General features: G+C 38.2%; 1 protein-coding gene across 1 annotated transcript; it reads right to left on the reverse strand.

Annotated features, from left to right (window-relative positions):
• Positions 1 to 12,309: 12,309 nt before the first annotated feature.
• Positions 12,310 to 13,000, reverse strand: LOC140179203 (alpha-mannosidase I MNS4-like). Its single transcript, XM_072217866.1, has 4 exons — positions 12,890 to 13,000; positions 12,734 to 12,802; positions 12,535 to 12,627; positions 12,310 to 12,372 (listed from the first exon to the last, which is right to left on the reverse strand). Exons 1-4 carry the CDS (start codon positions 12,998 to 13,000, stop codon positions 12,310 to 12,312), a joined length of 336 nt encoding a protein of 111 aa, XP_072073967.1.
• Between the last annotated feature and the right edge of the window lie 283 nt (positions 13,001 to 13,283).

A 13,283-nucleotide genomic window follows, 5' to 3' on the forward strand; every position in this document is an offset into this window, starting at 1 on the left:
CTCGGTATATTTAAAGTTTTTTTGCAGAAGAAAAAAGTACCAGAAGCTAACCATTACCTCGTCAGTTGCATCTTCCCTTTCAGATGCACCACTTTAATTAGCTTCATAGCTCTCATGTTTTCCTTTATTTTCATGTTCTTCATCCTGATTATTTAACCAAAGCATGGTGTCACTTTGTACGAAAGAAGCAATGATAAACCACTATTTTATGATTTTAATGAGTTTAATTGAGTGGTTTTTATCAAGCCATTACCTACTTATTCATATGAATTGTATGATTTATAATTCCTTCCTAATATTGTTTATGGTTGAAAACTTGCTTCCTAGAGATCATTTATTTGTGTATTTTAACTCTCCTTTATACCATTCGATGCCGTGATCTGTGTGTTAAGTGTTTCAGGCTTCATAGGGCAGGAATGGCTCAGAGAATGGAGAGGAAGCTAGCAAAAATGGAAGGAACACAAGAAAATAAGGAGATGACCAGCGAACACTGACGCGAGCGCATGGCTCACATGAGCGTGCGAAATGAAGAAATCGCAGCGACGCGAACGCGTGCCTGACGCGTACGCGTGGATTGGAGTCTGCACGAATGACGCGAACGGGTGGATGACGCGTACGCGTGACAAGGAAAATCACTAAATGACGCGAACGCGTCGACGACGCGTACGCGTGACCTGCGCGATCTGCAGAAATAACAGAATATGCTGGGGGCAATTTCGGGCTGCCTTTTGACCTAGTTTTCGGCCCAGAAACACAGACTAAAGCTAGGGAACATGCAGAGACTCAATACGCATCCACACACATTCAGATACATTGATATTAGGATTACTTTTAGTTTTAGATCTGAATCTAGATTTGCCTTACATTCATAGTTTATGCTTTTGCTTTGGATTTTGGATGTTGAAGAGCCATTACCTCCGTTGAAGTTATTACTCTAGTTTGTTTCCTTATTCCTTTACTCCTTTCAGTTGATCATTGACCCTATTCAGATAATTATGTTGCATTTTGAATTTATTAATATATAGAGTTACTTTTACTTTTAATTAATTTTAATTCTCTATTTTATTTAATTTAATTTATTATGTCTTCTTATATTTTTATGAGTATTAAATCCATGTCAATGGAGTAGATTTTCTACTTGACATGGGGGTTGATTAAAAGGAGACACTTGAGTTGAATGCTCAAGTGCTTAGTTAAATTGGACGTTGTTGGCTAATTCTGTATCTACTAACGCTAGACCTTCCCAAGGGAGAGGACTAGGATTTGCAGATAAGAGTTAGCTCAATCACTTGACTTTCCTTTATTTAGTAAGGGTTAACTAAGTGAAAACAACAACCTCTTTACACTACACTAGAGAAGATTCCAACAAGGATAGAACTTCCAATTAATCATTCCCCCAGTCAAGGCCTTTTAATATTAATAATAATTCTTAGTTTATTGCTTTAATTTACAGTTATTTTAAATTGCTCATTATCCAATTCAAACTTTCTTGAAAATTACTGATTAATAAATTAGCACCCTTTTCTACAACTCGTTGGGAGACGACCTGGGACTCATATTTCCAGTATTTTTATTTCTAAAATTTGTGACAACTTTTCTAAATTGACAAGGAGGATCTTAGCTGATTAAGAACTATACTCATGATGTATTCTATAAGTTATTTCTTAATTAGCCGACTTCTGCCTGCGGTTCAATTTTTGGCGCCGTTGCCGGAGAGTTGCAATAGTGTGCTAGATTATTAATTAGTGTACATATTTTATTTTCATTTTTGTTTCCATGAGCTATATGTTTTTCTCCTTGAATGACATGTTCATTGCCTGATCCGAGCTTAGCCGCTTTTGATCCTGAAATTGAAAGAACTCTTTCACGTATTAGGCGAGCTCGACATCGGTTAGCCTCTAAGGGTGGTGAAGTGATTGTTATCGATTCACCAGTCTCATCTGAGGGCGAATCTGAATCGCCATTTGAGAGCGAGACAAGCTCTTTTACTACTGATCTAGTTGATTCACGTGTAGGTTACATGACAAAACCTAGGAGGATTACTCTCCAGGATGTTGGAGCCCCAGATTTTACACTGCATCCGTATCAAGTGCATCATCCAAATCTGGCTGCAGATTTTAAACTGAAGACTGCACTAATCAACTTGATACCCAAGTTTCATGGCTTACCTGCTCAGGAGCCTATCAAGCACCTTTGGGATTTCCAAATAGCCTGTTCTACTGTTAGGCGTCATGGTGCAGATGAAACTTCTATTCTGTTAACCGCCTTTCCGTTTTCTCTTGAGGGAAAGGCGAGGGAATGGTACTACGCTCAACCCGAAGCGACTGTTACTAACTGGGATACACTCAGGAGAGAATTTTTAGAAAAATACTTTCCATCTGAATTCATAGATAAACTGAGAAAAGAGATCTCCTGCATTGTTCAAGGTGACTCGGAGACTCTCTATGAGTACTGGGAGCGTTTTAAGAACCTTCTAGACGCATGCCCCGTCACATGATTGATAGACTAGTGTTGATCAGCTACTTCACTCAAGGCATGAACCCCCACGATAAGACTACATTGGATGGTGCTAGTAATGGTTCTATGAAAAAGTACAGGACCACAGATGAAGCATGGCAACTGATCAGCGACTTAGTTGAGTCCACTAGGAATCAAAGGCAGAGGCGCAGCCACTCAAAAGCTGTTGCAGAGGTTTCCTCTGGCGTTGAAACTACTGCTTTTACCCAGAGTATATGTGAAATGACCAACCTACTGAAACAGATGCAGTTAAATCAACAACAAGCACAACAAGCTCAGCCTCTCCCACCACAACACAGCCAACAGTTGGTTCCACAAAGAGTATACGGGATCTGTGCTGATTATAGTCATTATACTAACGAATGTCCGCAGCTCTAACAGGAAGACAACACTGTGGCTGCCACTCACAACTTCTATGACCGCCCGAATCAAGGATACAATCAACAAGGTGGCAACTACAACCAAGGTGGCAACTATAACCACGGATGGCAGGACAACTCCAACCAAGGTTGGAGAGATAATTCTAACCATAGTTGGAGGGACAACTATAACAGAGGAGGCAGAGATAACAATGAAAACCAGAGGTGGAATAACAATAACAACAACAGACAGTAGAATCAGAACCAATCTTACAGGGCACCTCACCTAAGACAGTCCCAAGGACCCCAACACAACCAACAACAGGTTCCTCAGATCACTTATTCCAATTCCTCATCAAATGACGAGATGCTCCGTTCTCTTGCACAAGGACAACAAGACATGCAGATGCAGCTGAACTCTACTTTAAATGGTTTGACTGCCATTTTACAAGCTCTCGTCTCCCGGTTAGATTCATCACCTAATTCCACCAATCAACCTTCAAGCTCCAGTGGAATTCCTTCTCAACCCCTACCTAATCCCAAAGGTGGCATCAATGCCATCACTTTAATGTCTGAAACCACATTGCAGGAGAGGAACCAGGAGGAGCCAAGCTCACCAAAACACGTCCCAGCTGAGGATGTGGTGGAAGTGGAAGATACTGAAGAGGAAGAGAACGTACAAAACATAGTTGAAGAAGAAGTAGCTCAACCACAGAATGAAACACCAAAGGATGCAGAAGCTGCAAGTAACGCCCTTCCTATCCCATTCCTACAACTTGCAAGGAAGCCCAGAAGGCAGATGGAACTTGACCCCAAAATGGTAGAAATATTCAAAAAGGTTGAGGTAACTGTTCCCCTTTTTGATGTTATTCAGCAGGTACCTAAATATGCAAAGTTTCTAAAAGATTAATGCATACATAAGGATAAGATTAATGAACTAGAAACTATTCCTTTAGGTAGTTCTATATCTGCTTTAATGAAAGGTATACCTGAAAAATATAGTGATCCAGGTCCATGCATGGTTAACTGTACCATTGGAGGTGTAATATTTTCTGACTGCATGTGCGATTTAGGAGCGTGTGTTAGTATAATGCCATTGTCTATATATGATACTTTAAGGCTCCCTCCCTTAAAAAGGTCGGCAGCTTGTTTTGTGTTAGCAGATAAAAGCATTATTACAGTAGTTGGAATTGATGAAGATGTATTAGTATTAAGGGGCTCACATTTCCTATTGACTTTTATATATTGGAAATGCCCCCTAATGACTTAGGAAGACCATCATCAATCCTGCTTGGAAGACCATTCCTGAAGACTTCAAAGTTCAAGCTCAATGCATTTTCAGGAACTTACTCCTTTGAGATAGATGGCAGAATAGTGAGTTTCAGTTTAAATGAAGCTATGAAGCACCCTCCAGAAGATCATTCTATCTTTCAGTGCGACATCATTGATGAAACTGTAGCTAAAGTTCAGCAAAAAGAAATAGAAGAGAAGTACAAAGAGCGAGGTCCAAGTGTGGGGACACCCTCTGAACATAATGAAGACCCTTTGCCATTATCACCATCCCCGGATGATCCAGAGCCTAGCCAAGAGCCTAAATTAGAATTAAAGCCCCTTCCTCCACACCTCAAGTATGCTTACCTTGAGGATAATCAGAAATTCCCAGTTATCATTGCAAGGGAACACACATCTCAAGAAGAAGAGAAACTGCTCATTGTGCTGAGAAAACATAAGAAAGCAATTGGATGGAGCTTGGCGGATATAGTAGGCATCAGCCCTCAAGTTTGTGAGCACAGAATATTCTTAGAAGAGGGAGCAAAGCCTATCCGTCAGCCTCAAAGAAGATTGAATCCCACCATCTTAGAAGTTGTCAAGAAAGAAGTGACCAGACTACTTAAAGTAGATATCATTTACCCCATCTCAGATAGTGAATGGGTCAGTCCAGTACAAGTGATGCCCAAGAAGTCTGGAGTCACAACAATAAGAATTGAGCATGGAGAGCTCCTGCTAACTAGAGTGCAAAATTCATGGAGAGTTTGCATTGACTATAGGCGTCTCAACCAAGCCACTCGCAAGGATCATTACCCCTTGCCATTCATTGATTAGATGCTTGATCGCCTGTCAGGTAAATCCCATTACTGCTTTTTAGATGGTTATACAGGCTACTTTCAAATTCATATAGCTCCTGAGGATCAGGAAAAGACTACTTTTACATGTCCTTTTGGGACTTATGCTTATAAGAGAATGCCCTTTGGCTTATACAATGCACCAGCTACTTTCCAAAGGTGCATGATGAGTCTTTTCTCTGATCTTATTGAGAACTGTATGGAGGATTTTATGGATGATTTTAGCGTATATGGTGATTCATTTAGCCTTTGCTTGGATAGTTTATTTAGAGTGTTAAATAGATGTGTTAGTTCAAACCTTGTATTAAATTTTGAAAAATGTCACTTTATGGTAAAACAAGAAATTGTACTAGGACATGTTGTGTCTAGTACTGGCATTTCTATAGATCCAGCAAAGGTGGATGTTATTTCAAGTTTACCTTACACCTCCTCCGTGAGGAAAGTCCGTTCGTTCCTTGGCCATGCAAGTTTTTACAGGAGATTCATTAAGGACTTCAGTAAGGTAGCATTGCCTTTATCCAGATTGCTGCAGAAAGATATTGAGTTCGAGTTCAGTGTGGATTGTATGCAAGCATTTGATAAGCTGAAGATCACCCTGACTCAAGCTCCAATTGTGAGAGGACCAGACTGGAGCCAGCCATTTAAAATTATGTGTGATGCTTCCAACCATGCAGTAGGAGCAGCGCTGGCTCAATGCAAAGGTAAGGATCCTTTTGTAATTGCTTATGCATCTAAGACTTTAGATGCTGCTCAATCTAACTATACTACTACTGAAAAAGAGCTTCTAGCTATTGTTTTTGCTCTGGATAAATTCTGAGCCTATTTACTTGGTACTAAGGTAGTAGTGTACTCAGATCGTGCAGCTCTAAAATATTTACTAGCTAAAAAAGAGTCCAAACCAAGGCTAATACGTTGGATACTGCTGTTGCAAGAATTTGATTTAGAAATTAAGGATAGGAGTGGTAACCAGAATTTAGTAGCAGACCACTTGAGTTGCCTTGAGCATATTAAGGATGACTCCACTCCTATAAATTATGATTTCCCATTTGATAGCTTACATATAGTATCTGAAGTAGTTCCTTGGTATGCACCTGTAGCTAATTATCTAGATAGCCACACTTTTCCTCCAAATTTTACTAAGCATCAAAGAGACAAGCTGAAGAGCGAGTCCAAATATTATATATGGGATGATCCATATTTATGGAGGTGTGGTGCTGACCAAGTAATTAGACGGTGTGTTCCTCAATCAGAATTCCAGTCCATTTTAGAGGCCTGCCACTCATCTAAGAGTGGAGGACATTTTGGCCCTCAAAAGAACAGCTAGAAAAATTCTAGACTGTGGATTCTGGTGGCCTACTCTTTTTAAAGACGCTGCTGAATTTTGTAAATCTTGTCCCCCTTGCCAAAGGTTTGGTAATATATCTAAGAGGGATGAGATGCCTCAACAGATTATGCTTTTCTGTGAAATTTTTGATGTTTGGGGCATTAACTTCAGGGGTCCATTTCCAAATTCTACTGGTTACTTTTATATACTATTAACCGAAGATAATATTTCTAAATGGGTAGAAGCAATTCCCATCCGTACTGATGATGCTAACACTGTCGTTTCCTTTGTTAGAAACCACATTATTTGTCGCTTTGGATCACCACGAGCAATCGTGAGCGATCAAGGCACCCACTTTTGTAACAGGAGACTGACAGGGTTACTCAAGAAGCATGGGATAATTCACAAAGTAGCAACAGCTTACCATTCCCAGACCAATGGGCAAGCCGAAGTCTCTAACAGAGAGATTAAACGTATTTTGGAGAAGATAGTAAAACCTCATAGGAAGAACTGGAGTGCCAGGCTACAAGATGCACTCTGGGCATATAGAACAACATACAAAACACCCATTGGGATGAGCCCCTTCCGCTTAGTATACGGAAATGCTTGCCACCTTCTAGTGGAGGTGGAACACAAGGCTTTCTGGGCTGTAAGGGAGTGCAACATGAACTTTGAGGAAGCTGGTGCTGAAAGAAAGCTGCAACTAGCAGAACTTGAGAACCTTTGCCTAGAAGCATATGACAACTCCAGGAGATACAAAGAAAAGATGAAGGTTGTCCATGACAAGCACATAAAAAGGAGAGAATTCAGACCAGGGGAGTTAGTTCTTCTTTATAACTCCAGACTGAGGCTTATGCCAGGTAAACTGAGATCAAGATGGGATGGTCCATATAGAGTAGAAAAGGCAGAGCCATACGAAGTTTTTCACCTGCGTCATCCTTCTAGCTCCAAATTTCTAAAGGTTAACGGACATCGCCTGAAGCTCTATCATGGTGAGAAGATGAAGGATCACAAAGAACTAGAGGTCTTCCTCTTGGAAGACCCACCAACAGAAGCAGAATGAGTCTGAAGAACGTCCAATTTAAGGACGTAAAAGCAAAGTGCTAGGTGGGAGACAACCCACCATGGTATGATCGTTCTGTTTCACTCTTAGTTTTATTTTACTTTATTCTATTTAATTTTTGTTAATGATTCTTCTCATAATCTCTGCATATAGCTGCGTATAGCCTGCATTTGTATTTGCATACTGCACACAAAAAAAAAAACGCACGCGACGCGTAAGCGTCGCTGACGCGTCCACGTCATAGTTGCGATAGGAAGAAAAGAGAATTGAATAGAAAGTCATGCGAAAGCGTGGCTGGAGGCGTGCCTTAGGCACAATCATGCCCACGCGACCGCGTCGCTGATACGTCCACGTCATTTTGAAGAATAGCCTCCCACGCAGCCGCGTCACCCACGCGAATGCGTGCCCCTAAAAATCAATGTAAAAGAGGTGTATGGCAGCAAGCTACGATGGAGTGGGGCTAGAATGATGCTGGAAGCACCAGCCCTATCATGCGACCGCGTGCTTCACGCGTCCGCGTCGTTTCCAAAATATGGCCATTCATGCGATCGCGTCACCCACGCGAACGCGTCACCCTAAAATTTGGCAAAATGAGTTTGAAACAGAGAGTCGCGCGAAAGCGAAGCTGCTCTCGCGCCACTAGCACGAATCAAGTCACGCGATTGCGTGACCCACGCGTCCGCGTCACTTGAAAAACATCGCACACCATGCGACCGCGTCAACCACGCGTCCGCGTCACATGCGGCGCTCAGATAATCCAGATCAGCCAAATATCCTATCTTTTCTTCCCCAAATCCTAATTTTTCTTTCCACCTTCTTATTTCTTTCTTCCCCCTTCTTCCTGCTTTATTCTTTCTCACTTTTTACTTTCTCCTCCCTTATTTTTCACATCCATTCTCAAGGTTCTTTCCCTCCTTTCTTTTTATTTTTCCATTATTACTTTTGTTTATGTTTATGTTTTCTTTTCCTTTTTCTTTTCACTTTCATTATCTATATCTTCTTTTCCTTTCTTTTCTATGTATTTTTATTCCTTTAATTGGTGTTAGAAATTTAATTAGGTGATTATTTTCTTCTATATTTTGCTTGTGAACTATTGTGAAATTATTTGACAATTTATATTACTTCTTAAAGGGTTACTTGCATGTTCAATTTACTACTTTCAATAACATATTTACCATGCATGCTATGTGTTTGTGAAAAAGCCCGTATGGCATTGCACATTATTTTTAGTTATTCTATTCTACTACTTTAATGCCTGTTGTTTTTCACAAAACCTCTTTTATATTTTATTGATAAAATATAATTGTCAATACAAACAGATTGTTAGTTTGAAAGAGTTGATAATCAAACTTGGACGTTTAATGCTTGATCTATGCTACTCATGCCTTTGCCGGCATGCCAATAAACATCATGCATTTAATTGCCATCACATGCACTTGCTATATTTTCATTGATGAACTTTTCACATGTAGTCATGACCATGTGTTAACGATATCCTTCTTTACCATGCATTGATTATCACTTGTACTATCCTCTCCCTTGCTCGAACCCTTAGCTTTACATGTACTTACCTCTTCCCTTTTCAAGATGGCCACCAAGAAGGGGAAAGAGAAAGCTACTCCCAAACCACCGGCAAGGAAAGGAAAAAAAGAGCACTAGCTGCAGAGCCACCCGTCCACTTGCACATCTTAGCATGCACCGAGGACGGTGCAATCTTTAAGTGCGGGGAGGTCGATACTGATCTCCATGGGTTAGTTATTTTCTTCTCAACACCAATATATTACTTTATTTGTTAGTTCATTGTTGTATTTGCATGTTTAATTGCATGTTTGTTTGATTTTATGCATTTAGTTACTACTTGGTTAAAGTAATAAATTTCTTTTCGAGACTCTATTTTATAATATTTCACTAATTTAAATTGAAAAAAAAAATTTGTGTTAAATTTGTTTGGAAGTTGTATTTGGAACATAGTTTAAAGCTAGAATACACAACCTGTGAGAATTTGAGCTTAATTACATGGTTACATTATTTAACCATAATATTTTATTCTTGGGGTGTTTCCTTCTCTATAATTGCAGACTTTATTTTGTTCCATTCTATATGTCCATTATTTAGTGTATTTACATGCTTGCATATGATTGAGGCCTTCATTTGTTTTTCCTCACTTATTCCAAATAGCCTACCTTTCCATTTACTTTTGTCAGCCACTTTGAGCCTTTTAAATCCCATTTGTTCTGTATTTTACCACATTACTAGCCTTAAGCAGAAAAACAAATTAATTACCCCAAATTGAATCTTTGGTTAGCTTAAGATAGAAATTGTGTGTCAATTGAGTATGGGAAGATTGTGGGAACATGGGTTAATAAGGGAATGTGTCATGATAAAATAATGGAAATTTGGGTACCTACTCATGTGAAACTAAAAAAATTAAAAAAAAATCCATGTGCATTGATAAGCTATGTTTATTTTCCTAGTTAAAATATATATATATATTCAAGTAATTAAGTAATTAAATAAGGGGACAAAATTACCCCAATGCCAAATTAAGTTCAATAAAAAAAATCAATGCATATGTGATACAAGTTAAGAGAAAAAGTTGATACATGAGTATGGAATGTGAAAGTGGGAATTATGGGTAGCTAGGCATGAATTTAAAGCATATAAGAGTATGTATGTTAGGTAAGAGCTTAGGTTGATCAAAGATTCAATTTATAGCTCACTTAGCCATATATATATATACCCTCACCTTTACCTTGGCCCCATTACAACCTTTAAAAGACCTCATGATGTTTGCATTAGTACATTAAATACTTGTTGATTGGTTAGGTGAAGAACAAGGTTTAGAAAGCATGATTAAAGGAGGATAGAGTAATTACCCTATACACATGAGAGACTAGAGTGCATATACACCATCAGTGAGGGTTCAATGCTTAATTCTATGTTCCCTACTTTCATGAGTTGTCTTCTTACAATTTTACTTGTCTTTTATTGTATAATTTGAATTAGTGAAATCCAATTTATGTTTTTTTCTCGAATAACTTATTTACTTTTAATCAAGTAGACAAGAATCATATAGTTGCATTCATATATATAGGTTGCATTGCATTGCATGAGTCTTACATTTCTCTACTCATTTATTTTATCTCCTTAAGCTAAGCATGAGGACATGCTAATGTTTAAGTGTGGGAAGGTTGATAAACCACTATTTTATGATTTATATTGTGTTTAATTGAGTGGTTTTTATCAAGCCATTACCTACTTATTCATATGAATTGCATGATTTTATAATTCCTTCCTAGTATTGTTTATGGTTGAAAACTTGCTTCCTAGAGATCTTTTATTTGTGTATTTTAACTCTCCTTTATACCATTCGATGCCGTGATCCGTATGTTAAGTGTTTCAGGCTTCATAGGGCAGGAATGGCTCAGAGAATGGAGAGGAAGCTTGCAAAAATGGAAGGAACACAAGAAACTAAGGAGATGACCAGCGAACACTGACGCGAGCGCATGGCTCACGCGAGCGTGCGAAATGAAGAAATCACAGCGACGCGAATGCGTGCCTGACGCGTACGCATGGATTGGAGTCTGCACGAATGACGCGAACGCGTGGATGACGCGTACGCATGACAAGGAAAATCACTAAATGACGCGAACACGTGGACGATGCGTACGCGTGACCTGCGCAATCTGTAGAAATAACAGAATATGCTAGGGGCGATTTCGGGCCGCGTTTTGACCCAGTTTTCGGCCTAGAAACATAGACTAAAGCTAGGAAACATGCAAAGACTTAATACGCATCCACACACATTCAGATACATTGATATTAGGATTACTTTTAGTTTTAGATCTGAATCTAGATTTGCCTTACATTCATAGTTTATGCTTTTGCTTTGGATTTTGCATGTTGAAGAGTCATTACCTCCGTTGAAGTTATTACTTTAGTTTGTTTCCTTATTCCTTTACTCCTTTCAGTTTATCATTGACCCTATTCAGATAATTATGTTGCATTTTGAATTTATTAATATATAGAGTTACTTTTACTTTTAATTAATTTTAATTCTGTATTTTATTTTATTTAATTTATTTTGTCTGCTTATATTTTTATGAGTATTACATCCATGTCAATGGAGTAGATTTTCTACTTGACATGGGGGTTGATTAAAAGGAGACACTTAAGTTGGAATGCTCAAGTGCTTAGTTAAATTGGACGTTGTCAGTTAATTCTGTATCTACTAACGCTAGACCTTTCCAAGGGAGAGGACTAGGATTTGCGGATAAGAGTTAGCTCAATCACTTGACTTTCTTTTATTTAGTAAGGGTTAACTAAGTGAAAACAACAACCTCTTTACACTACACTAGAGAAGATTCCAACAAGGATAGAACTTCCGATTAATCATTCCCCCAGTCAAGGCCTTTTAATATTAATAATAATTCTTAGTTTATTGCTTTAATTTACAGTTATTTTAAATTGTTCATTATCCAACTCAAACTTTCTTGAAAATTGCTGATTAATAAATTTGCACCCTTTTCTGCAACTCGTTGGGAGATGACCTGGGACTCATATTCCCAGTATTTTTATTTCTAAAATTTGTGACAACTTTTCTAAATTGACAAGTCGGATCTTAGCTAATTAAGAACAATATTCACGATGTATTCTATAAGTTATTTCTTAATTAGCCGACTTCTGCCTGCTGTTCAAGCAACAATCTTATATCAACATTGAAAAATACAGAAATGAACAACTGAGATGAGCAGAAAAAACGCAAGCTGCTCCACTGTCTCTGTACTAAATATTAGATGTATTCATTATTCAAATTTAATTTCCAAAATATAGTTAGCATAATGAGAAGTTCACACATATCTACTTTTCACCATCCATTATTTTCAACAAATCAAGTAACTTTACAAAGTTTCTAGTCCATACTTAAGACCATTGGAACTTTAATATACGGCTCCTCAGCTTGGAACGGCACCAATCATCGCATCCCTGTAAGCCAACACATTTGAATCAACAGTTTTTCAACTATGTCCAATTGAAACATAATGATTAATGGATAACTTCATTTTCAGCTGTGCTCAAATATTAGAATCACTAGACTATTATCAAGATACAAAAATACAGGTATATAATAATGTATGTAACAGATACCGTAGCGTAATCATTCGCTATAAGATGAGCCAAAAGCAATCCTCCAAGAACTCTGATCGTCATCTCAAACAAAGAAATAGTTTTGTTCTGTAACTGTCCAAAAAGTAATTAAATTAATCCTTAACTCCAAATTGAGTACAGAAACTTGAAATTCAGCTCCTTAGCCATTCATTCACAATATCAAAGCGAATATTTTTACCAATTCATTCAACGAAAGCGGTAAAGTGGTCACGATTACCGAGTAAAGCCAAAGTTCCAAAGAATCAATCTAATAGCACCAATCACAATTATCATCAAAATTATCTTAAAATTAATGAATGAATTAATTAATTTTGGTGATTTTACTTATACTCACCAGAGTTAAGGTATAGCCACCGAGAGTATCTTTTCCGGTGCAGGACATAGGGCGCATTTTGTCGAGAGGGAAAGCGTTGTCAATGTATCCATTGAAGGCATGATAGAACATTTCACGAACATGCGAAATTTGATTTCAAAATTTCAATTCAATTTTCATTTCAAGATGAAAGTAAGTAGGTAGGTAGGTAGTGAGTGAAAGAGTGGGTACCTCACGATGAGCGGATATTTTATACGCTTTTTGGCATCATTTTCGTATAGTTTTTAGCATGTTTTATTCAAGTTTTATTAAGTTTTCATACGTTTTAGTGTTGAATTCACATTTTTGTATTCTACTTTGAGTTTGTGTGTTTTTATGCAATTTCAGATATTTTCTGGCTGAAATTGAGGAGCTG

This window comes from Arachis hypogaea, chromosome 15 (assembly GCF_003086295.3).
Source record: "Arachis hypogaea cultivar Tifrunner chromosome 15, arahy.Tifrunner.gnm2.J5K5, whole genome shotgun sequence".
Lineage (NCBI taxonomy): Eukaryota > Viridiplantae > Streptophyta > Magnoliopsida > Fabales > Fabaceae > Arachis > Arachis hypogaea.